The following is a 26,693-nucleotide window of genomic DNA, read 5'->3' on the forward strand; positions in this document are numbered from 1 at the left end:
TCTCTTAGTCCTTTCGTATCTCCTTGTTTTCCTGTTGTGTACCTTTGTAGCAGCTTTATGTCTCTTTACAATCAATTTGCATCTTTTTGTGTTGTTTTGCATCCCTTTGAAGTAGATATTCACCTCAGTTCTAACTTAATCTCTTTACAGTCATTTTACATCTCTTTGTTTATTTGGCATCCCTCTGTAGTTGCTTTGTCTCTTTCTTGCATTTCATTATAGTCACTTTGCATGTTCGAGTGCCCGTTTTGTATCTCTTATAGCTAGTTATTGCAGTCTTTTTTCCAACCTGCATTATCATCACATGATCAGACTATCACGTACCTCTGCTTTCCGCTGCAGCTCCTCAGTGGGAGACTCTGTTTCCCTGATAACCACTGCTTTTGTAACCAGCATGTCGGGATGCTGCTGCTTGGCCTCTTGGATCGCCATGGCGAGCGCCTGAGGACATAAAACAACAATGCACAGGTCATACACCTCACATATAAGCTTCCAGTAGTCATTCATTATACAGTAAGACTGTTGCAGTATTTCTTCGAAACTCCTCCTCACCTGATGTTGATCCACATCGTCGTCTCCTGTGATTATAATCCTTTTCTCAATTCTGGTCTCTGAGTAGCCTCCTTTCACAGTCTGTGTAATGCAGTAGGTAATACATTTAATTATCATGAGCTTCTTCCCTCCAATGAAAAATCCCATTTGATTGATGAAAAGAGATTCAAAGATATAATTGTTTTGTTGTATTTTCCTCCGCACCTTTGTTCTAATAAACGCATCACTGTGTGCCAATTCTGTCTTCAAAAACACTAAGTTAATCTTTTGAGCACCTGTCTTACTGATTATAACAACAAATAAATAAGCCTTCATGAAGTGCAACGAGATTGAATTCCAACTGTTTATTAGTGTAAACCTCCTAACATGGAAACAGATGATGAAAAAACCTGAATGATGTTATTAGTATTAATGTAAATGTTATTGCAATTAATCTCATTGTTACCTTAGATTTTGTGGCAACTAAGCATTAAATATATTTTAACTTATCTATTATTTAATGCAAAAATCCAATTATCTGTTTGTTGTATTTGTCCATCTATTCCAACATGGATGGGTGACACGTATACTGTATAACACATGGTGGTGCTGACTCTAAACTGTGGTCATTAAACTGTAACCATGGGAACAAATAAGGTGTTACCTTGGTAACTTGTGTGGTGGTTGCTGAGGTGACACTCTCAGCGGTGATGGTCAGTGGGGACACAACGGATTCCCTCCCCTGCATGCTTGCTTTCACCTACAGCATATTCATTAGATGGCAGCTCACATATGGAGGGATACATCAGCACATACAAGATCATACACAACAACACATACTGTTCTACTAGCAGGGAGGCTCAAACTCCTGGGGTGAACAACTCAGGAGGTGTTATCTAGGTCTTCGTCCGCCCTCGACAAAAAAGCTAATTTGACACTTTCTCAGCTGTTTGAAATGACAAAAGCTTAAAATCATGACTGACTCATGTTCACACTAACGTTAATTAACTAATAATTTGCTGAAGAATTAAACTACAATTGTCTGCTGATTTTCTAAAAGATTTCAGGTATTTATTGGACACATACTACATAACCATGATGATGCAAAGTAGAGTATCAAGGTGATTACAGACTGACACAATATAATACATATGCAATGGCAAAGTTCGCCTCTAAATAAGTAAGGCAGAGGAGGACAACTTCTGATGGAGGAATTAAACCATATGAGGTCTTATTTGCACAAGAACAGGTCAAACATCACAGGAAACACTCCTCCTTCAAAGTCTTACTTCAGCAATTTAGCTTGGCACTTCATAAAGATGAGGGACAGGAAGTTGGCTTTCCAAGAAATAGTCAAAATAGAAGTTTGAGAGGCCGAGATATGCTGATTCTGGTCATTTATCAGTCCATCCAGGAAATCGCTATCTTCTGATTGGAATTGTTAGTAAGTCTCGCCAATTTCCACAATACTTCTAATCATTGCACATTTACACGTCAGACTAATTATACAGTATGCATGTACAGTATGAGTTTTATAAAGCCTTCCACTTGTATTGTGCACGTTGCTTTTTTGCCCTTAGTATGTGTTGAACTAATATAATTTAAAAAGCAATTAAAACACTCATGTACCCTATGTGTTCTATATTGCAGTTCATATTTATAACTCAGGATTTGTTACATTAACCTGCAACTTCAGAAAAATAAATTTTCCACAACGTTGCTGCAATTTTACTGAAAAAAACTCTCAAATTGTATCTCAATTTTTGAGTCAAGCTGCTTTAAAATCACGTAATTTTAGAATTCTTTACGTCAAATAACGATTGTTTCAAAAAGACCTGTGAACATTTGGATTCAGCAGCATCATTTTAACACTTGTTCAGAAAGATATGAAATAAAGGTCAAGGCTACAAAAAGAATAAAGCAACAGAAGAATAGCTGGAGTATCTTACTGTGCCACCACACACGCAAACACACCATCACTGATATAGCTCCTCTATAAAGACACTTACAGGGGAGCCATTTTCTTTAAGGGCAACAGGGGTGTCTCGTGGGCTGACAACTCCATAGTTCTGAGGGAAAGAGAAAAAACAGTATTTTTTTTTATCAGCCTTTCTTAAACTCCACTGCTGATTATGCAAAAGGTAAATTACAGCATATCAAAGATTTGTTTTACTCTGCACAAACTAATATGGGTAATTTATGGGTGTTACTTGCTAAATGTTCCACTATGTAAAACAACTAGTGACGAACTGTACAGTAGTCAGCTTATTCACTGAAAATAGTTCCCTGATAGAATCAAGACTAGTGAGTATGTTGCAAGCTGTAAAACCAAAACAATTACCAAACAGATGATAAGAAGCTCTGGAGGGGGTTTGGCACTGCGAGGAAGCCATTTTACAATCCGCATACACGTCATGATCCATTTTTTGTCTATAAATCTGGAATGGTACAACTTCAAAGACATCAGCATATGCATCCTTACTGAGAATAAAGCTGTGTCCGATAGATTCATACCTCTAGTAGGGAAAATATTTGTTCATTATTTATTTGTTACAACTATATGACATCCTTCTTCCTTTGTGCATTGCATTGTGGGAGAATAGTGTGCAACAACAGCACACTCAGAAATTACATGTTTACTTCCTTGTAACTTTGTCAGAGTGAATACAGTGCATGGTGAACAAATGATTAGAACCGCTATGTAGTGTGGAATTTCAACATGAGGTAAATAATACACTTTTCCACAGCAGACGTTCTGACCTGTCACAGCAGGAAAATAATGGGTGTATTTCATAACCTTAATAAAGATTACACTGTAATCGGTTGGGCAATTCTAGGCTGGACCTTTTTCACAGTGGATAATATAACATAAGATGATGAGCAGCTTCCATTCTGGGAGCTATGTTAAGGATCCTGGTGTTGTGCATGCTGGTTTGCTGTCATGGCTGCTGGGACACTTGATGGATCTGTACCATCATTAAAATTAATTTCACCTCTACTTTTGCTGCTATGACAAGTTAAAATGACTTATTGATGGTCTGTCTTGGCTTGTTAATGTCATTAGTTGCAGGTATAGCAAAGAGAAAAGTCTCTCCTATAACAAGCATATCTGCTGATGAGATTAAGTTCTTTTTTTGGCTTTGAGTATATTTGTAAAAAAACAAAACAAAAAAAATCCTTTATTAAAGTTTGCTATATTTCTCATCCTTCAAAAGCTATACTGTCTCACTTTAATGAAACTACATGGACCTAGGTAAATTTTTCTAATGTATAAAATTTGACCCATTAAATCAAATTGTTCTTGCCAATTGTAGTTGTCATTTAATCAAACTGTCATACAATAAAAACAAATTTAAAAAAAATAATTTAATGTCAGGTTTTGTATTGACAACATGTTGAATTTCATTATGTGTGTGTGTGTGTGTGTGTGTGTGTGTGTGTGTGTGTGTGTGTGTGTGTGTGTGTGTGTGTGTGTGTGTGTGTGTGTGTGTGTGTGTGTGTGTGTGTGTGTATACAATCATGTAATAAAGGAAGTATATACAAAATGGAAATTGTTGGCGTCTTTGACATAGTGGACAAAGAAACAATAGATTGTTTTTTTAAACTGTGACTACAGATAAAGGTGTAGTATTGATGTAATATTATTCTGTAGAAAAAGTAAGTACATCCTTGGCATCAGAAGCTAGTATTGCCCCCTTAAGCACAAACAACTTCTTGTAAATTTTGCATAATTGCCCACTAGTCTCTGAATTTGGCTCGCTGACATTTCATAACACTTCCATGCAAAATTTCTTCAGTTGAAAGATGTTAGAAAGTTTTTGTACTGCCCCCTGTTGTAGGGATTTGAAACGGGCATTGAGCTTTGGCTCCATAACCCTCCATTTCGTTTATTTGAGTGATTCCTTTGTGGGTTTGCTGCTGTGCTTAGGATCAATTCGAAAGGTCCAATTAGGGTTCCTCTTCAATTTTCACACAGATGGTCTCACATTTTCTTTAAGCACTCTTTGATATGATGCAGAATTTATATTTCCACAGCCATCCGTTACAGTTGATGTGAGGTTCTTTTCCTGAAAAACTGTCTTTGGTCTGCACAGAAAATGTCTACTGACCAAACAAATCCATCTTGATTTGTCTGTCATGAGCACATTATTCCAAAAAGGCCTGGTATTTGCCTATATTTTCATTAGAAAACTGTAGTTTTGCTCTAATATTCTAAAGACGTTTTCCTGCCAATCCTCCATCTTTCTGACTGTAGATACATGCATTTTAACACCAACAGTTGCAAGAGTTCCCCGAAGATTGTGTGATGAAATTTGGGCTTCTTGGAGAATTCTTTTTTGCATCAAACAGTCTGCTATTACACTGAATTAGCTTGGCCAGCAGTTGTTTGAAATAAAAACAATTTCCTCACAGCCTTTTCTAAATATTTTTGTTTTAAATCCCTCCGCCACCTTGTTTCTGAAGGTGTTAGAGAGCACTTAAGATGTTGGCATGATGACGCCACACAACAGCAAAGACAACACCAGACCCGAGATGTCAGAGGCTTAATTAATATAATCATTGGCACCTAATGTGGAACCATTGGTTCTATTTTAAGGATTTAAGGTTTGATAAAAGTAGAGGTTTTGGCAAATTCTTTTTTTAATGTGAAGTGTTTGCTTGCTGGAATATGCTGAAAAATTAGACAATTTCCAAGGGATGTACTTATTTTTTCACAAGTGTACTTTCATGATTTGTTTATGAAAGCAACATTTTAAGCAAAACTGAAAGCAAAACTTTAAATACAATCAGGATCAGGTACATATATTCAAAGCCTGCAGCTTGCTCAGAATAGCAGCCGAGCTTTTGTGCTGTTGTTGAGAAACTCATCAGATAAAACATGTCTCCCTCTGCTGGCTGTGCAATGTCGCTGGTGGAGATCTTTATCTGCCAATAGATGACGTCATCCTCCATTTGCTGTAGATGCATCCACACACACTCTCTCACTCTCTCTCTCTACTGTGGTTCATTCTGACATCTTTGTAAATTTGACTGAACACTGATCTGGCACTTCAAAGGCAGCCTCTCTACATCGTTGCCTGAGTTCATCCACACCATTAGCCGAATGGCTAAAGAGCCAAACGATGATTACATTATAATAAGGCATCTGTGGGACGGCACTCAAATCTCTGCCTCCGGAGATGAATGGGATTCGCACCTTCTTTCATCATCCTCATTAATGCACTGTCAATACTTGAATCACTCCATAATGATGCTATTATGTCATGCGTCTGTGGGGAATATGGCCGTCATGTCACTGAAGCCCAAAGAGAATGCTTTATCGTCTAATCAAGACTCCGGAGCTACGTAAAAATATGGAATTCTTCATTGCAAATTAGTCTATTTGATGGGTGACTGATGGAATTTATCCTGTGATGCAGAATGTCCTCACTTTCAACCAGAACTGTAGCTTAACTCATTCAACATTTTGGGAAAATACACTTTCACTTTCTTATTTGGTGAGATGAGCGGATCGATACAATTTGTATGTCTATGAGATAAATACACTATGAAGCAACAGTTAACAGCTGGTTAACTTAGCTGAAAGAGGACATCAATCATCGATCTGTATGAAGGTACCAAAATACACATGAAGGCCCATCTGAAGCGTAATAATTGGCATGGTATTTTGTTCATTGAAGCTGCACAAAAATTTAAAGTGTAAAAACAACAGCGTGTTTCACCATGAGGTTGCCAGGCAATCGAAGGAAACTCAAGGAAGTCACTATGCCTGACCAAATAGTCTGGCATGTAACCTCTAAGAAAAAATAAAAATAAAACAATTCTAAAGGTGTTGACAGGTGGACTTATCTAATTTTGGGCACAGCCACGATAGCTGTTTCAGTTTCCAACCGTAGCTGCTGGCTGTAGCTTTATATTGAATGGACTGACATGACAGTGGTATTAATGGTTCTTATCTGACACTTACATGTATTCTCCAAATAAGACTTAAACTTAAACTATTAACAAATATTGTGTCAGAATGACAATTTATACAGTAGCTGACCTTATAAGTAAAGTAAAAGTGGAAAAGATCATAGCCTACTAACATAGTTTTCTCCTTTCCTTTCTTGCCTTCCTTTTTCTTATAGTAACTCATATATACTGGTGTGCGCAATAAATATGTACATTGTGTGTATATATAATGTACATATTTATTATTTAGTATTAATATTTTATTTATTGAAACACTCTCAAGAGCGTATACATGCAATAAATAACAACTAAAGTAAAATGGAAAACCAAAGGGAGCAGATGTGTGATTTTGCTGCAGTATATGTACGTGAAATTAAAGTAAGGTTTCCTCACATACTGTTCTTGTTATTGGTTTACCTGTGGTGAGACATTCATGATGTTGGGGTGAACTTCTGATCCATTTGTGTGTGTCTCCGTCTTGGTATCGACCCTCTTCAGCTTGTGGGCCACACACACAGCACTGGGGTCTTTCTTTGCAACTGGAGGCTGTGTTGAAACACAAACAGTACATTTAAGTCAAAAAGCAGCAAGTAATTTCTTCACAGCAAATCCTCTTAAGACTGTGGAGCCATCGCTTGCAAGCAGCATACATTTCAGAGCAATGCAATTAAACAAACAAACTGTGAAACTTTTTTTATTAGACTGTTTGGATTGTTGAAGTCATGCAAATGATTATGGAAAATTAAAACAAACACGAAAACACTGAAAAGACAAAAATCAAATAAGGAAAAATTCAGCAATTAATACATTAACAAATACAACGAAAACAAATTTTGAAAAAAAAAAACCCAATAAAGAACAAAATGTAACAATATTTAAACAATGGGAAACGGTCAAAGAAAAACAGAAAAGTCCATCAAGGCAGGGTGAATCCAGAGGGTCATGAAGATGAATAGTCGGATGGATGGTGGATGGGAGATTTGTCTACCTCATAATGCATTCCCTCCTCAGGAAGCTTCTCCTCCATGGGAGACTTGTCCCGGAAGCCCATTAGTCGGGCAGAGTAGAACCTGGAGGTCTCCTCAAAGTCCTCCCGGCCCACTTCTGGTTGCTGCTCGCGCTCTCCCAGCTCTGACATGACTTTAGAAAAGTCCTCCACGCCAGAGTGGAGGTCCGTAATGACAGTGAAGTCGACCTCGGCTTCCAGGCTAGACGTTGAGCTGACCGTCATGCTGGAGCACTTCCGCTCGATGCCCAGTTGGGCTTCCCTCATGCAGGCCACGGTGTCCCGCTCCTGCTCCTCCTCCAAGGCTACGCTTGGCTGAGGTCTCCTGTCCCCGAGCTCCTTCTGGTACAGGTACAGACACAGGTTCACCACTCTGATACATGGCTACTGTCACTTGGATGATGGAGATGTATTGGAATAGGATGGGAGTATCATCTTCATGTTTGAAGTTGGCATCTGTACTTTGATTGATGGAGGATATAAAATCGAAGCCATTGTACATATACAGTAAAACTAAAAAACATAGCGCAAGCAGTTATCTCAAAAACAAAAAGTTGGAACAATTGGATGAAAAATGTGTACACCAGAAAAATAAAGCGTAGCACTACCATAGAAAGGCAGGACGCAGTAGCTACACACCTCAAAACTGAGTCAAAATCTTAATCTGACTTTGTAGTTTCCAGTTTAAGCGACAGTAACTGTTGCACATTTGTGGAAGCCACTGCACTCTGCCACAGAGCAACAAAAGACATATTAAGACTATATCAAGAGAACGCTAGCTTGATGTAACCATGACTGAACCTACAAAAAGCGAAAACAAAATTGACTATATTTGTTTTTCTGCCTCGTAAAAATATTCATCTCGATAATTTGGTTTGTTAAAGCACATATAATTAAGACAGCTATAACTCCAAGTATGATGGTGGAAATGGAAATGAGCTAAATTTCAGGTTAATAATAACATAGAGGGCGAATCAATAAGTCCCGAGACTTCTCCCGTTGTACGTGAACGACGTGCAACACAGTGAAGTGTACTTGGAACTTGTGCCTTTTCAACGTGCTGTGGGCATGCGCATGGTCATTTTGGAGAACCAAAGTGTCACCCTGCCACAGTTTAGGTCAATTGCACTGAATGTTTTTAAGGGTTTCCATTGCCAATTTCCAGAGTTTTACATTTTCACTGAGAAATTGCAGGGGTGCAAAACCAGCGGTCAGAAATACTTGTGTAACTCGGGTGCTGCGTTTGACCGAGTGACGAAATTTGTAACGCTCACACATTAGGGTTTTACCTCTTTCTGCTCTGTGCACATCAAGTGGTGTGCATTATTCGCATGCAACAGGACAGGTCTGGGAACTTATTGATCTACCCTCGTAGAAGGTTTCAGTAACTGCTATTTTGATTGTTGAGGAAGTCATTTGAAAAGCAAAATTACATTTGTAAATGTATTAAACTGAAAATGTATATCTAATGAGAGTGCATTTTAAGTATTTATAGTCGATAGACAAGTCGACACTTATCAAAACAAGGGCTGTGTATATTTGAAATAGAGTTTATATTGTTAACAAACTAGTAAAAAATAGACGACAAAACTGAAAGAATGCATTGGTTGTAGATTCTGCATCTTCTCACGAGTACCCGCAACTGTTGAAAGGCAGTATCTCTAGTTTCAGGTTGTATGTACTGTAGGTAGGTCCTACGACAATGATTTATTGGGTAAAAATAATCAGATTCAAAGGCATAAAATAAAGGCATTTCAACCTTTTAATCTGTTACCCATGTTTGCTTACATATAAAACCCACGATGATGGGTCGGAAGCAAAAAACTCAGTTTTAAAGGCCCACCAGCCAAACACTTGGAATCATATAATTAGAATTAGGCAGCTTAACTATAACAACAACACTCATTAAATCCCTATATAAACTGGATCATACCAGCAATACCCAATTACAATGGTGTTGTTTTTAACCCACACATTCAATTCAAACTATTATCATAATGATGGATGTGGGCAGCTTGTGGAAAAAATAACTCACTTTATCCTCTCTTGCTTTTGGCTATTTTTTAGGAGAAACTGCTGCAGTCGGTTCGGAGGCATGCATTTTAGCCATTAGGGATGCAGAGAGGAAAAGAGATGATGAGTGGGAAGGTTGGGTTAAATAGAAATGAATAACCTTGAAATCAGCAAACGGCTCTTCGTATATAGCAGGAGTAGAGACAGGCTCCTGCAGGGGGAAGCAGAGGAAAGAGCAAAGAGAGCATGTGAAGGTTAGCACAAGCTGAAATGGACTATGGAGTGACAGGTCACCATACACAGAGATCCTAACAGCAGCGCTTGACTGGGGCCTGAAAGTATGAGCTTAGTGTGATCTGACCACAAAATGCGAGGTGCAAACCTAAACTGGGATCCTGGCGTACTGCTGATTGGGAGTGCAAACAAAGCAAACAATTGTAAATGAGTTACTCATAAGAAGCTAACAAATCAGCTTTTTTAATGTCTTAATAACATAAACCCAAGTTTAGGTGAGAAATTCAGCCAGACCCAATCTAAGCCCGCTGGCTCTGTGCAGATCCAGTCAGGTCCAAATGGATTCAGGCACAAATTTCGAGCACTACTCTACAGTAACACAGCATACAGCAATACAGTTCAGAGGACAGAAAAGAGGTGAGCTTTCTGCAACAAAAACAACATCCACAGCCATTTGATGTTATTTGCAGAGGCAGGACAAGAGAATCATGTGGTTTGTGTAATGAGCAGGTTTTTAGCACAACAGCAGCAACTCATCGACCAGCTGAGAAAGTGTTGCAACACGACGCACCTTGAATTTCAACAGGAGAGTATTCAAATACTTCCAAACAATATTGTTAAATGTCAGATAAAAGGTGCCGGGATGTATTTCAAAGCCTGTCAATACAATTGTAAGAGTGGGTCCACATGTTTGGAGGAGCATCTAATATTTTCCCACACTCCCCTCCCGTTCAATCAGATCTTGGTATGATTGTCACTTGCCTGTGAGGACTGTTTGCACACTGAGAGCTATGCAACACCTCTTCTCATGCCTGTTTAATCCAATATATGCAAGAGCTTAACTCAGATGAAAAGGTGGGAAATGATGAAAACTGTCATGTCTATTCACTTCAAATTCCTTTCATTCCAGTGCCAAATGCGTACAAGCTCCCAATGATACCAACAGTGAAATGAAAGCAGCAAATCTGACTGTGTCAGCCACTGAGCTGTGGTGTCTGGCTGCTTACCGCCTGCTGGGGTTTCACAGTCTGAGGAAAGAGTGTGTTTGTAACACTGTTTGGCTTTCTATTCAGGTGGGGTTGAAGGAAATAATGGTCCTGATTTATGATTGTTTAAACCCATGTGAAGAATCAGGGGACATTTTGTTCTGTTTTTTTAACATTAGTCTGATGCATTTTCTCAATGTGAACAAACCAATTCCATACTCCATTTATCTTTAATTTTGGGAGATAATGGCTCTCTCTGACAAAGTAATGGATGGCAGTAGATTTCAACCTTTCTTTCGCAAATGAGTGATTCAATTTGCAACATTAATATGAAATAAATAGTTTGTTTTGTATATCCAGTGTGAAAACGCAATGGAGATGTGCAAAAATCATTGGAGTGTTGCTAATGTGTGAGCCTTACTTTCCTTACCACCCACTGACAAGGAATGATGTGAGGGAAATTTGAGGCTCACAAGTTATAAAAGACAGATAAGACAAACCAACAACCAAAACACGAAATATGGATTTTTGTCTTTTTGAACTTTCACAGCCAGTGTTGAGCTGTACAGATTTGCCAGACAGTGTGGTGCATGTTGAGGGCAATGGGAGGGGATAAATTGGGTTGCCATGTGGGAAAATGTCCAAACTTTTTGTCTGATTTTTGCCACAAGACAGAGCAGAAGTACCGCTCCGCCAGCTCTTCATAAAGGGACGAACACGTAAGATGGATGAGTGTTTTAAGTCACTGAAAACGGAGAAAAAAAGAAAAATGGCGTGCGAATCTGTCTGAAGCTCATGCGCTATTTCCAATGACTGAATAGCAGATGCCAAGCAGTTACCGAGTGTCTCTTCTTGGCTGTGTCCAGGCTCGGCTCCCTGCCGGCATTTCGGCTGTTCCTCAGTATTAGTCCAGACTCTCTGGCCTTCTGTGTTTTCACCGGCGGGGCTGGGGGAGCCATCTTGGGAAGCGCTGAAATCTTTGAGCTCAATGACTGATTTTCCGTCGACTCTGTAGACTGGAAGCTATAATCTGGACGTTCTGCTTTAGCGAAGCCCTCCAGATCTGCTGCAAATGCAGAATTAAAGGAGGAGACATCGGTCCAGTTGAGGTCTGAGGATCCCTCCGGAGAGCCGACCGACCAGCGGTATTCTCTTCTCATGACCCGTGCAGGCTCCTCCGGTCCTGTCTGGTCCCTTTCGTCTTTACACGCTACGCTCTTCGACCGCTCTGGCTTGAGAGGAACAATCCTGGTAATCTCCGACTGGTAGCTGCTGCCTGACAGGCGGTGGAGAGACGTCCTCTGACCTCTGTCACTCATGAAGCCCTCAACATCCTCTCCTCCAGAGCTGCTGATCTTTCTCTCGTGTGTCCTGACCTGTCGAAGTTTTACCTCTGCTAGGTCTTTGTTGTCAATGAGGCCTCTCCCTCGGACCTTCATCACGCACTCTCCCGTAACACCTGACAATGAACTGTCCTGTTCTACCTCTCCAGGTCCATTCACTGAGGCTAAATCAATATCTGCTGCCCCAACTTGGCTCACTTTTCTCTTTACCTGCTCTGCTTCTTCAGTAGAGACCTCCTTGCTCTCACCTACTGATATATCCTCTTGTCTGCTGTCTTTATAGACCCTGATACACTGATCCTTTCCTAATCCCTGATCATCTTTCATCATCACCACTGGGGACAACTCACAATGATTTCCTCTTTTAGATGTTATTTCTGGGCTGTTGTCCGAGTCTGAGCCCTCATTTTCTTCACCGGTAGAATCACTGCCTCCTTTCCTGTAGATGAGCTCTGCAGGCATCCCAAGGTTTAAGCTCTGGGGTCTTCTCTTTTTCCTTGGTTTAGAAGCTGTACATTCTTTTATCTGGCGCGAGCCCGGGGCCACATCACTGTTTGCCTCAAGGTCTGAGGCTCGAAATGGTTTGCTTTGAGATTTGTCTTGAGATGAGTCTACATTCTCGGATAATTGAATCACAAAACGCTGAGATTCAGAGCATGCATCTGCCTCTCTGAACGATTTTGTTGATGGAAATTCATCAATATGGCTTTTCATTTCTTTTCTGTCATACTCTGTGACCTCTTTATGTATCATTTTGGAAATATCTATCTCTTTTTCCAGCTCCTTTTTCTCCCATGAGGCATCAGATGTGAGAGAGTTGTTCTTCTCCTCTGCCTTCCAGTCATCGTCTTGTTGATAAGGTTCTTGTTTTTCAATCAATACCCACTCCTCAGAGCCCTACATGTTGGTATAGATTAAACACAGTTAGACATGCCAAGCATAGCTGCTTGCAAGTAATGAAATCTACACAATGATTTCAATAACAGAAAAGGGGACAAAAAGTACAAGTGGTACATATTGAAGTTCTGGTAAACATTGGCATAAATTGTTCAATATGTGCTTCTTAAACAATAAACAAATGAGTGACAGCAGGGCACCAACCCACAAATGCTATAAATAGTAAACTGTTAAACGAAAGAGAAAGAGTGAGAGATGTGCAACCTCAGGTGAAGTCACCAGAGTCTTCTGGACGAAACCCTCAACAGACAGGCTGTTTGCAGGGTCCTTTCCAGCCGCTTGGCCCAACGACTGGCCGACGTGAGGCAGAGAAAGATTAAAAGAGAAGGAAGAACAGCCGTTAGAGCTTAGACTCAGAATGAGGGAGTGAATTGGTGAGAAGCACAGTTTTGTGCAAAGAGGAGAAATTGAAGAAGGCAGGAATAATCAGTGCTAACAGGAGGTATTCTGTGGAAACCTTTTAAAGAACTTCAAACTGAAAATGTGCAATCTCATGTACCTGACAGCCAGCAACTCCACAAAACCAAATCAACAGGCATTTGCAATGCAAATAGTTTTACTTGAACCACATCAAAGAACTAAGTTCGACTGAATCTCGTGGAAACAGTCAAGAGCAGAGAGAATTTTCCAGCTGTCAGTCAAACAGAATAATACCCCCACCCCTTCTCTTGAATGAGGCACATGGCAGATTTCATTTACTGCCACAGACAACATTTGACATTCTATGGACATAATCTGATTGTGCCAGACAGTAGATGAGAGGTTGTCTGAAGGCAACTCAGGACCTGACAAAAGACAGTACTATCCTTTCTGAAGGCTCTAACCTCCTTTTCAAAACTGCAATTACCAAAATGTGAGAGAGATTGTGATCTGGGAAAAATAAAACTGTGTCACATTTAGGCAATCAAGAAAAAAAAAAAAAAAAAGACATGTAATTATTTATCAAGTGCCTCCCATTGAGTGAATCTCAAATACATCTTGAATCGAATCTTATCAAGATGCTGCATTCTCTGCTACTTGTCAGTCATCTTCAAGTACCTCTGAGATATTGTTAAAATGATCCTGATACTCCAAAGAAAGAGAGAATGCACTTCATTATACACACGCATCTTAAGATAAACTGCAGTTATTTAATGTTTGTTTCTATAAGAGATAATATTGTTTGCACAGGAGATACCTGTTTAAAATGCTGGTAGGGAAAAACATAATTACCCCAACTAATCATGCTCATTACACAGTTTTATTTTTACAGCCATAAACCAGTACAGTATATTTTCACTTTCTTCAGGCGCGTTCCAAAAACTTGCAAAACAAGTGTCTCAGTGTGACAAAATATGGCCTGTTTTGCCTGGAGTTAAGAATGAAAAAGATGAATTCAACATGACAGTGCTCAGACTGGAATATGAATGTCCTGTGATGGATTGTTAAGCATCAGAGGTTGTTTGATTTTAGATATTGACTCTAATGGACTTTGAAAGCTCTCCTGACCCCACCTCCAGCCCCACCCCTCTACCCTCAGCCCTCTACTCACAGCCTTCTTCTCTGGTGTGCCAGTTGGAGAGCTGTCTGACAGAAGCTTCTCGCGGTTCACCAGCTTGCTGTTGGGCTCTCTCAGGGCTCTTTTGAGCTCATTGATGCTGGCCTGGTGCTTCAGCAAGACATCCTGCGACTTATCCAGAAACTGGAGGAGAACGTGGGGCAAAGGGGAGAAAAAAAAGACAGAGAGAAATAGGTGCACGTTAGCAGGACGTCAACATGCTTTTCAAGAGCAGTGCAAGCTTCAAGATGTGTGATATGCATGACTGAACAGGCCATGAGCTAATACTCCATAGACACTGAAGAGGATGCCATATGAATTGCTTACACTTGTGTTAACAAGAGATCATACTTGTGTTCCACTACTTTGCGCTTGAGTCCATGGAGAGAAAGAAGATTAAAGATGCTACTGAAACTCGGAGAAAACCAAAAACAATTATAGTTATGACTGATTTATTGTTTGCGTAGCACTTGTAACACAGATGAATATGATAATCCAGAAACTCACTGCAAAGTCCATAAATGCAAAAATTACTATAAAACATGTTTTGAGTTTTTTCACTGATTAAAAGTCTATTTTTAATTACTTTGTTTTTTAGCCTAGTTTTGTAGGGGTCCCAAATAGTTGTGTCCCAAATAAACTGTGCCTTGTCAGAGACATGATGTATGTCTAAAGGGCCCTTGTGGAAAGTTAGTAACTCTCTCATGTGAAAAGTAACAACAACAGCACGTGGCTGCAGCTGCTAGTGAGTGCAAGCTGACGGCGTTGATTTTGTTACTGTATTAAGCCATGAAGTGTTTAGATAAGCCCAAATTTCAGTATAACAGCTTTCCAATTGTTGTGCACCGTGTCCACTGCGCCAGAAAAAAGAAAAGGCCCGATTCAAGTTACAATGGTGTCTATCTCCCTCTAATCATTGCAGAATCTTTCTGAACAGTAAAGACAAGTTACCAAAACACGCGCGCACACACACACACACACACACACACACACACACACACACACACACACACACACACACACACACACACACACACACACACACCACAGGGTGCAGGTCCTCTTACGCCCTGGCTGTCAATAATCTGTTAGTAGACACAGACACTATCAGTCTTAGATATGCTATACTATGTTGAAATAGATTAATAACATGTTCAGTCGTCTTGCTGGTTGCTCTGACACATTGAGAATCAAGCATGACATAAGCATTCATGCATCGGTACCGACAATCCAATATTGTCATTCATAATAATTCACGGTGTCGCAAGTAAGGAAATAAAATGTAAGCTATGGTTATTAAAGCCACATGGATTATGTTACTTTGGTTGGCCAAAAACCAAAGTTTTGCAGTGGATATGATGAATACTGCTGTACACTAGTATTTCACAATGTCAAGTGTTCAACTGAAGAACAAACTATTTTACTGTAATTATTTTCAGTGGATTCTGCTGCCCTTGAGTAGGACTTCAGACGAAGGACTAGTAATTGAATTTATAATAGAGAATGTATACTTCAGCTAGGGATCTGAGTACTTCTCCCATCACTGGACAGAGAAGAATACACTTATGCTTTTAGTCACTTCAGGGAAGACAATCTGTCTTTTTAACCACAACCGCAGCATTGAAGACTTGCTAGTGGATGATTCAAATCTATTAAAAAATACATATAGAAAATATATATTAGGAGTGGGTGATATGGCCCTAAAATAACATCATGATATGGCCTTGTGTTTTTGCAATAACACAAATTTTGACAATGACAAAAGATGATTAATTTTGATGACATACAATCTCAACAAAATGTTATAGATTTATGTCAGCAAACAGCAATAACTTTGTCTTCAAATATTCATGTTTCTAAACAATAGTAACTGCAGAGCTGATGCTCTGCCAGGGCGACCATGACCGGCAGCAGACCTTCTAATTACTTCCTCGCTACTGTCGGCAGATTCAACAATATTTAGGCCTTATTTTTCTACGTTTGAGGTGGACATTTGTCCATTCATAAATAAATGTCAGGCTTCGGTTGCACTCTTATTTCAGTTACAGTGACATAACGAGTCGAATTGTTCACCCGAGCTCTGTGTTTAGAGCTATGTCTCTGTGGAGCTTGGCTTGGAAACTCCAGGGGCTGCGCAGCCCCTCATGAATGCCGGTATTATCATGACCGATATGATATGGCACACCCCTAATAGATAGATAGATAGATAGATAGATAGATAGATAGATAGATAGATAGATAGATAGATAGATAGATAGATAGATAGATAGATAGATGGATGGACGGACGGACGGACGGACGGACGGACGGACGGACAGATAGATAGATAGATAGATAGATAGATAGATAGATAGATAGATAGATAGATAGATAGATAGATAGATAGATAGATAGATAGATAGATAGATAGATAGGTAGATAGATAGATAGATAGCTACTTTATTAATCCCACAAGGGGATTTCCCCCCCCCCCCCCAAACAGCAGCATTATAGACACAGGTAAAGAAATAAAAATAACAGAGTAAAAAATATTAAATATCAAATATAAAGATCCATTGATTGAAGGCGCTGGATGAAAGTAAATCTCAATAAATAAAATCCTCTGAAGGCTATAGATGTGGCAGAACAGCAACATACATGACAAAAAGCACATGAGCTGAACACAGGAAGATGTACCTCCTGTTTGTGACGCGGGGTGGCCTCCTGGTCCAACTGAGAGAGCTGAGTTGGGGCAGGAGAATGGGCGAGCAAGGGAGAGGTCAGAGGGTAAGAGTGCAGGAACAAGGTCAGATGCAGAGACAAAGTGGGAAGTCAGTAGAGGACAGGCAGGCAGACAGACTGGAAGGACAGCTTTGGCCACTTGATACCATGCCAAGACAAGTTCTGAAATTATTTGAAAAAAACTTCCCAGTAGAAATTTGGAAATTTTACAGATATAGCAACATGGGAGTGTTTATTTTTGCCAGTTCTAAAGGTTTTTGATTTATATATATATGTATATTATAATATAATATTGTGGAAATATAGTACTTCCATTAAACTTGTACCCATTGTACCAATCACTGTCGGTGAAATATTTTCTGGGATGCCTTAATATGACATCCAAGACCAGACAACCTTTGCAGGATCAGTTATGTGGTCCAAGACCAACCCTGTATCACACCAAACATGTAATACACCCGTCAGTCCATTAGATGTTTCTGTGTTGGCGACACGCTTCGTCCCGCCGAGGTGTGACAGTAAGGTTCCTTCAGTTAAGGCACCAAAAACCACGTGGTTATGTTTAGAAAAACATCATGTTTTGGGTTAAAATAAGTAATTTTACATTGGTAATGTTACATATGTCACATAAGTAACTTGACATATGTTACATATATTAAATATGTTATGTTATGTAACTTTCTAAAGGATGAGAACATCGGTCTCCCAACTGGAAGCCCTGTGTTTATGTGTCCAACGACCCCCGACCTCTGTGTGGACCATGTCACTCTTAGTACCACATCACATGTCCTCCTTTGTGGACACTGGTCATACATGCATGTAGGTTTCACACATCGGCGAGGCAGAATGTGACACTGACAGTGTGCCCTCTAGTGGACTGATGAGTGTATTACAAGCTTTAGTGTGATACCGGGGTGGCAAGAGGACAGCGTTTTTTTTCCATAATGAACACATTGACAGCCACACTTACAGAGACAAACCAAATGTACGATAGGCAGCGAGGGGGAGGTACAATTAGAATACTCCAAAAAAAAGAAGCCGTAATGGATGGATAAAGATAAATATTAAGACAGACCGACAGAGACACTAAATAAGCAGACACCAAATACCTCCTGTTTACTGTCAACTGCTGACTCAGCCTCCTCCTTATCGCCAGCAAGAGTTAAAACATGGAAAAAGAATGTTAGCAACAGAGGACTATGCTTGAGTTTGCATTTGTCAGCATAAAGAGAAAGGGTTAAAAACTGTAAAGATCTTAGAAGGATTTATGAGCAGTGCAGTGTAAGCATGTAAGCCTGAGGAACAGGAATGAAAGGGGAAGAGTTAGTAAATGCTAAATCCACCAAAGCCACCACATTATACCCGTGCTAGATAAACCTCAAATGGCCTGAGAGGATTGCACCGCACCTACGTACGTCATCCTCCCTGCAGTCCCTGCCATCTCCCTTCACCAAAGCCAGAGTTGTCTTCAAGTTGTCTAAAACTGAATGTATTTGAAACTCCTGTCATTTAAATATAACCAATTTTACCACAATGGGGATTGATGAAAGGTCACAGAACATCTTTACTACCATGATCTCTTTCTTTCTGTTCGGAGTGACGTTGCCGTCCTGGTCTTTGTCCAGCTCAGTTTCCTGGCCCAGCTCTTGGTCCCTGTCATCCTCGTCCTGCTCCAAACTGGGCTCCAGCTCAGTCTCCTGCTCGTCCACAGAAGGGCTGTGGAGACGTCGCTGTTCACTGATGCTGCGGTGGGATAGGCCGTCATGGTTCTCACACATGGCTGATACCGGCCGTGAGAACTCTGCTAATCACAGAAGTTTAATTACTTTAGGAGATAAGTCAGAAGACAGACTTTAGCATAAATTTTAAAAGTATAATATGACATTTCATTGAAACATACTCATACTCATACATAAACATACTTTTTTTTTTTTTTTTTTTTTTTCAGGATTAACATGATAAGATCAATACCAATCTCATATCTGTCTGTTAGATTGACTGCACCTGGCTAAAAAACAGTGCAGTACATGAGCCCTATAAAACTGCATCTTATCATTTTCCACTTCCAAACAGATTAAACTAATCACGTGGAACATTTTAAATATTGAGCTTAAGTGGTGCTGATGGGCGGAATTTTTTTCTTTTCAAAGAAAGTTAAGAAAGCTAGCTATGCTGATATATCCTTCTGTCTACATCTGACTCTACACAAGAGAGCCAAAGGTGTATTCTCCAAAATCGTTTTAAGGTGAAGTTACAATTATATATAAATTAAAAATACATATTTCAACCGTTCATAAACATATTTATTGAGGTACTACAATGGCTCTCACCTCCGTCCAAGCTCCTGGAAAGCAGGTACCGCTTGCTGGTGGAACGCTCAAAGTGAGGAGCGGGCCGGTCTATAAGTGCGCTGGCCTGTCTTGTTTGAGCCTGTGTCCTTCCACTGTATCGAAACTTTGAACCCATTACTAAGAAGCCCTTAGGAGGAGGCTCTGGAGATACCAACCTGTGAAAACAACACTATAATCAGCATATGCTCTCGAGACAGTAGGGTCAGAGACAGTAGGTTTAGAGACAGCAATGTCAGAAACACTAGCGTCAGAGACAGTAGGGTCAGAGAAAGTATGATCAGAGACAGTAGAGTAAGAGACAGTAGGGTCAGAGACAGTAAGGTTAGGGACATTAGTGTCAGAGACAGTAGCATCATAGGAAGTATGATCAAAAACAGTAGGGTCAGAGACATTAGTGTCAGAGACAGTAGGATCAGAGACAATATGATCAGAGACAATAGCGTCAGAGACAGTAGGGTCAAAGAGAGTAGGGTCAAAGAGAGTAGGGTGAGAGACAGTAGGGTCAGAGACAGTAGGGTGAGACTGTAGTGTCAGATACAGTATGCTCAGAGACAGTTGGGTCAGAGACAGTAGGGTCAGAGACAATATGATCAGAGACAATAGCGTCAGAAACAGTAGTGTCACAGAGAGTAGAGTCAGAGACAGTATGCTCAGAGACAGTATGAGCAGATACAGTAGGGTCAGAGACAGTAGGGTCAGAGACAGTAGGATCAGAGACAGTAGGATCAGAGACAGTAGGGTCAGAGACAGTAGGATCAGAGACAGTAGGGTCAGAGGAAGTATGATCAGAAACAGTAGGGTCAGAGACAGTATGATCAGAGAGAGTAAGGTCAGAAACAGTGTCCGAGACAGTAAGGTCAGAGACTATAGGGTCCGAGACAGTTGCGTCAGAGAAAGAAAGGCAATGTATGCAACTTAAATAAACAAATAAAATACAAACCATTTTAAGAAAGTGTAATATAATTTTCACAGCTCAACAAATAAATATCAGTATCCCACGTAAAGCGTACGGAATTTCCAAATTTGAATTTAACATAACATATGGATTAGAAAAGCTTCCTGCGCACACAAGTGTCTGAAACTTTTTGTTAACACATTTATTTTTCCCAGACTTTGGTCCACAAATGAATATTGCGTTTAAATTTTACAAATACTTACACACTTTAGTTTGTATTTCTGGATTCTATTACTCAGTACTGGTAAGTTTTCTCCTCATGTCTCTGCCCTCTTTGGAAAGTATCATATTACAACCATCTTTGACCATCTGTGCGTAGTTTGGAGCAGCAATCTTCAGCAGGCAGAAACCCATTGCTAAATGTAACTCTTGAGAACTTAAAACGTCCCAGATTGCATATATTCAAAGTTATATTTCTTGTTGAATTATAAAGCAGGTTTAGGTGATACATTAATACTGTGAAAGTGTCAAAATGCTTAGTCCACAGAGAAATGCACACAGCCTGTATTCAATTTCTGTAAGTTTGTGATGACACAAACTCATGCTCATGGCATGTGTCCGCCTTCAGTACATAACCTGTTCAACTTTTTCTTTGAAGAAAATCCTTCTATGACGGAGCTAGCAAGCTACAAGAATGAGGAAAGCCTGTGGTTGGTCTGGGCGTGCATCACTCAGAGAAAGGTCAGCCAATCAGAAGAGAGCATCACTGATATGAATGCATCTTAAAGACAGACGCAAAACAGCCTGTTTGTAGAAGAGCTCCAGACATAAGCATACAACTATATTGAAGAAAGACTGCAAATAAAACACCAGAAAAGTGTAAAATATGTGACCTTTAAGCTAAAGCTAACTCTTCTTTTATCATTAAAATCGACAACTATGAGATTTTACTATGAGGCTAGCTACACTGGGAGCTCTATCATTCAGTCTTTGTATGTGCAAATCTTACCTCCAGCACACTCCTATAATACTGATTCAGTATTTATCACAAGGTCACTGGAAAAGCTAAGGCAGCCATGATAGTGACTCGAGTGTGGCGGCCCCTAATGAAGCTCTGCATGTGGAAGTGTTTGGTTTTCCTTGATGGACATTGAATGGGAAACTCTCCAACCTTGAGAGTGGATCGATTCTTACCGGAAGAAGGTGTGATGCTCTATGCAGACCTTCCACAGCCTTTTGGCAGCTCTGTGGTTGGGAAGCTTAAAACCGATTGTACTTTCAAACTGCTCATACTGGAAGGGAGAGAGAAGATGATGACAGAGAGATACGAGGAAAATGTGAGGTGTGGGTACAGCGCTAGGTATGTTTACCATGTTTTGCTGAAGTACTTTGCCTCAATCATTTTTGGAAGACAACATTTTTTAAAGCAACCTCAATACATAAAAAAAACTAAAAAAAAACAATGAATATAAAACATCTTGAAGCTGCATTAACAATGAACCCAGTCAATATAAATAGTCTTTGCTTTGGACTTGCATAAATATGACTGCCACAACGTGCACGTCAGTACATGTGCATTGCATTTAGAACACAGGTTCTGCCCACTGGACAGAAAAAAACTGATCAGAGTCAGGAAGGACGACATCCAATGTTCAGATACTGGGAGCAAATTGGTGGAAAACTATTTTATGGCTCTATATTTACTCTCTTTATCCCTCTGTTCCGACTGTGGCTGCAGCTGCAGCAGCTCTGTTAAAGGGGTTCTTTATTTGGCTCGATCACAGGCTCACTGTGCGGCTCTGTCACTTGACTGGGTCTTGCCCAGACAGTCTGACACACTAAGGCTCAGCAGGGAGGATAAGCTGCAGCGCTGCGCAGCACAATGAGGAGGGCAAAAATATAGACTCACACCTCGCAGAGAAACAAATCTGGAGGTATAAGATAATTTGTGTGGTCAGTTTCAGGAACAACTGACCACATATTGATTTTAGCTGTGGTTTTCAACAGGAACAGTTGTTGCAGAATATGAGCTTCAGCTTTTTTTGTTTTGTTTGTTTAAAGGAATATGTTTACGTTTTGGGTGATGAGATCATTTATTTTCTAGAATATTTACACTCACAAAGTAACATGATAAATCTGTATATGTTACATATGTACAAATGTCAAGTTCTGGTTTTATGGTGGATTATGTGCTGGCCATGGGTCTCAGATGAGACTCTAGACATGCATAAAACTACAATTTGTTATTTCAACACTTCTAGACTTTGTGCTAAGCTAGGCTAAACTTCTGCTGGCTGTAACTTCATACTTATTGCACAGACAAGAGAGTGTTACCAATCAAACTCTAGGCAAAACAATAAAGGAGTGTATTTTCCAAAATTCTGTAGACTTCAGTAATTTGCGGGTTAATAAAAACGGTGAGGGTCAAATTAGCAGAAGGCCCGGATATTCTTTTTATTTTATGTAGATTTGTTTTTGAGACTTCTAGTTCTTATCTTAAAAAAAACTTATTTCCAGCCTGGTTATTACCTTTATCTTTTAAATGCCACAAACATCAACCATGATAAGTAAAATAGATGAAGTGCCCCTGCAATTACCCTCCACCATATTTCATACCTCTCCAGGTCGTATCTTGATGTAGAAGTTGCTCCTCTTATATGAGATCTTAAGGATCTTTGGCCAAGCAAAGCGGTTGATCCTCAGCCTGTCACGGTAAATCAGCAGGCCATTGGCACAGACACCCAGCATTATTTCAATCCCTTCAGAATCCTGCAGCAGACACAGGCACAAATCATTCATGAGCAACACAATAGATTCTTCAAACTTCCATTCATAAAAAATAAAAATAATTCTAGAAACAGCCAACCTTTGCATGATGGAGGTCTACCCCATACATGGACAATTTCTTTGCATTCTCCAAGAAGTTAATTTCAGCCTCTGCTGGAGTCATCCCCCTGTGGGCAGAAGAACAATAATATATGTAAGCAACGTCAACAGGCTTTCTTAAATAACAATTCCAGGGTGCAGAATTATCTTGGTAATATGCTTGATATATTCACTTCTAAGTTCCTGTCTTCCAAACATTATGTTTGGGCACATGCCAAAAAGCAATGCCAAATTGGAAGGTGGCGAAGACCTTCTAATGAAGAAAGTGTTCTCACACTGGCGAGGCCCACACTGTGTACATCTTAATAACAGATGGAGCGGTAATATGATGACATATATCAGCCATATGCATGATGGAGTGTTTTGATAAATCGGAATTCTCATCAGCTGATCATCCTAAGAGATATCTAAGAGAGTTTTTGTGGATAAATGAAAATCAGATTTTAAACAACAGATTGTCTTGTACTTGTAGTTTCGATGGAGCTCCATCACCCTCTCCTCCAGCTCGCGAGTCTGATTGGAGGCAAAGCGAAAATCGCTGACGTAGTCAGAGCCGTGGTCGTCTTGGTCGTAGTCTCCAAGCTCAGCTTGAACACTGTAGGAGCCCAGGAGGGCGTGAGTGACGAACGAGCATGGAAGCCGACCTGACAGCATGTCATCCCTCAGCTGCAGACACAGGTAGTATCTGTCAGATGAGACAAAAGGGGAGGAAGGGAGGGAGTGTTGGCAGTCAAACAAGCCTGAGCCAATGCAAGCTCCAACAAGTATTCAGCGTAGTTAATCCATGGCAGTTAGTAGCATTCCAGGGCTAATCCTTGAAAAGGAGAGAGGGATTTGGGTTGCTTTGACACCCGGGCAAATATGCCACGAGAATTGTTACAATACTTTCATGTAAACACACATCAAAGGGAAAATTTTAAAAGGGGGGAATTATCAGCAGACGTGACACGCGTAAGCAATTTCTCCTTTATTTAAGTCTGAGGAGCATCTGACAGCACAGCCAGAGGAGTTACAACTGTTAATATTGTAGAAATGTGCGTGAGTGTGTGTGTGTGCGTATGTGTGTGCTACCTAGTAATATCCTCTGTGAGCTGGGAGGGGTCTGGAGGGTAGAACTTGACAGCAAAGGCAAAGTGCCATGAAGAGTCTGAGGAGAGATTACCATGAGAGCTGAAAGCTTAAATATATGCAGTATAATAGTGAAAATCTTAAATCAGAAGTCAGTGTTGGAATTGTATCTAACAGGTTAACACAAAACTTGCAGTTCAATTGCTAACAAATCTAATTTTATATCTTTACTAATTGAATTTTAAAATTTTCATGTACTACAGCTACTTGTAAAAGACACTCACTGCGCATCTGCTTCTTGATCTCCTTGGATGGGTCCAACCAGTTCTGAAAGACAGACGGCAGAATTCACACAGTGCAGACTGGAAACATGGCTAATGCACACCCCAGTGTCACATTTTGCTCTAATTGCCATCAGTGTTCCCAATGAAAGCCTCTCCATATGGTTAATAAAGAAACTGAGCCTTCCTCTGCTAAGACATGCAGACAGCAGTTTCAAGTCGAGCATGTTTCTTCATTGTGCAGCAAAATCCCTGCCAGCCAGTTACCTATCTGATCTCTTAACATCTGATTGTGCAGTGAACTGCTTCGCCAATGGGGGCACCATTTCTAAATTTGAGTGCCTGAGCATTTCATTAGTGGTGCAGTTCATGTGGACTCACTCATATCAGCAGCTGTGAATCGTGCTGTTTAGAGAGACAAAAATACACATATGGCAGTGGAGAATTTTAGAAGAGCGGCTGGCATTTTCAGCTCAAAAACATGTTTTGTTGGACACAGGCCGTAGCTAATTGGTTTATGTATTTTGATATTTGTTTTTCTATCGCCATTTGTATTATGTTTCTGAAACTGATATTGGTTGGTTATTTAGTTTGTACCCAAGCTTTTCAGGATTTACCTTACCCTAATAGTATATGTAATTCAACTTATGTCACTATGACCTGCATCCAGTGGAGGGTTGGACAAGGGAGGTCTGTGTTAGAACAGGTGAGAAAAAGAGTCTTTGGGATGTGTGGGAGGGTGCACGGAGGTTTGGATGGTACAAATATCTATATTGTGTAAGCTATTTTATCTTTTTATATATTATCTTTTTATATATTTGGGGCTTTCTTCTGTGTGGTTTTTATGAAGTTACTTCTTTTACTTCATTTTTTTCTCTGTTATTTATCTTGGTTATATGTCAATTTGGTGTTTCACATCTTGAAAAATAAGGTACTAAAAAATATATAGACTTTTTGTCTTCCAGTGTGGGGTTGCAATCTATCCAGTGTCTTAGCCAATATTATATCTAACCAGGTTTTAGCTCTTTTACCTCTGAAGGCTTGTGAGGTACTCTGGAATCTCCCGCTGCCTATCCATCCACGTATTACTTTTGTTTGTGGATTGTTTCTGTGTATTATTTCAGTCTGTTGCCTGAAATGGCTTTGTAGCTGTACAATGCTATATACTGACTCTTGGGAAGTTATATGACAAAATATTGTTTTCTTCTTAAAACCCCTGTCATCAGCCTATTAATCATAAATTAATCTATAGATTTTACATAGCTTTTCTATTTGCCAATTATTCTAATGGTTCTTATAATTCATTCTAGTCTTCAATCCTTGACCGGATCATGTGTAAAGATTTCAAAACTCCAGCAGCAAGTACACAAGGTTTTCTTCTTTAGTTTAACACAGTTTTTAAAAAATGTCTAAGGTTATATACATATATTTATACAGTATCCATATTGTATACACAGTGTAGTGTGTTAAACATATAAATGCTAAGATGAAAAAAGAGGAGAAAAGCAATGAAATAATTCATATTACAACAATAAAAAAAGATCTACAGGCTTCATATCAAACTGAGATGCCAGAGGTGAAATTAGCAGGTATTGGCAGTTAAAGTGCAGACACCTTAGCATTTACTTCTGTGTCATAAACCAAAGTATTGGACACAAGGAAATGTTGAAATGATGATGCAGATAGATGATAAATTAAAGGATCATTTAGGTGATTACAATGTCTGTATTAAATCAGAGCTGTCCATCTGCTACACATTTCACTCAAAACCAACCTCATGGTGTCACAAAAAAAAAACATCAGGGGAAGAGAAAAGTCATTGGAATATAAGTCTATACCAAAAGATGATATTGTGAGATATTTGCATTGATAAAGGGCCCTAAAAAAGGGTCAGGGGATCGGCAAAGTCATCCACATCATGGCCAGCCT

General features: G+C 39.8%; 1 protein-coding gene across 8 annotated transcripts in view; it reads right to left on the reverse strand.

Annotated features, from left to right (window-relative positions):
* The window catches only part of LOC138208253 (band 4.1-like protein 1), an 84,546-nt gene that overhangs the window by 3,854 nt on the left and 53,999 nt on the right, over nt 1-26,693 (reverse strand). For 2 of the 8 annotated variants that reach the window (XM_069166055.1, XM_069166146.1), the window contains 20 exons: nt 24,768-24,810; nt 24,487-24,562; nt 23,882-24,100; nt 23,396-23,483; nt 23,146-23,298; nt 21,724-21,821; nt 19,614-19,789; nt 18,855-19,087; nt 18,393-18,428; nt 17,239-17,283; nt 14,557-14,706; nt 13,230-13,316; nt 11,565-12,965; nt 9,666-9,716; nt 7,475-7,834; nt 6,904-7,032; nt 2,541-2,600; nt 1,196-1,291; nt 553-633; nt 325-441 (listed from right to left, as the gene is read on the reverse strand). In XM_069166055.1, coding sequence (XP_069022156.1) covers nt 325-441; nt 553-633; nt 1,196-1,291; nt 2,541-2,600; nt 6,904-7,032; nt 7,475-7,834; nt 9,666-9,716; nt 11,565-12,965; nt 13,230-13,316; nt 14,557-14,706; nt 17,239-17,283; nt 18,393-18,428; nt 18,855-19,087; nt 19,614-19,789; nt 21,724-21,821; nt 23,146-23,298; nt 23,396-23,483; nt 23,882-24,100; nt 24,487-24,562; nt 24,768-24,810 — 3,699 coding nt within the window. The remainder of the gene's footprint in view (nt 1-324; nt 442-552; nt 634-1,195; nt 1,292-2,540; nt 2,601-6,903; nt 7,033-7,474; nt 7,835-9,665; nt 9,717-11,564; nt 12,966-13,229; nt 13,317-14,556; nt 14,707-17,238; nt 17,284-18,392; nt 18,429-18,854; nt 19,088-19,613; nt 19,790-21,723; nt 21,822-23,145; nt 23,299-23,395; nt 23,484-23,881; nt 24,101-24,486; nt 24,563-24,767; nt 24,811-26,693) is intronic. The other 6 variants (XM_069166224.1, XM_069166299.1, XM_069166470.1 and 3 more) reach the window with 6 other exon arrangements.

This window comes from Embiotoca jacksoni, unplaced genomic scaffold (assembly GCF_022577435.1).
Source record: "Embiotoca jacksoni isolate LCO1_2020_lvr unplaced genomic scaffold, fEmbJac1.0.p SCAF_1, whole genome shotgun sequence".
Classification (NCBI taxonomy): domain Eukaryota; kingdom Metazoa; phylum Chordata; class Actinopteri; family Embiotocidae; genus Embiotoca; species Embiotoca jacksoni.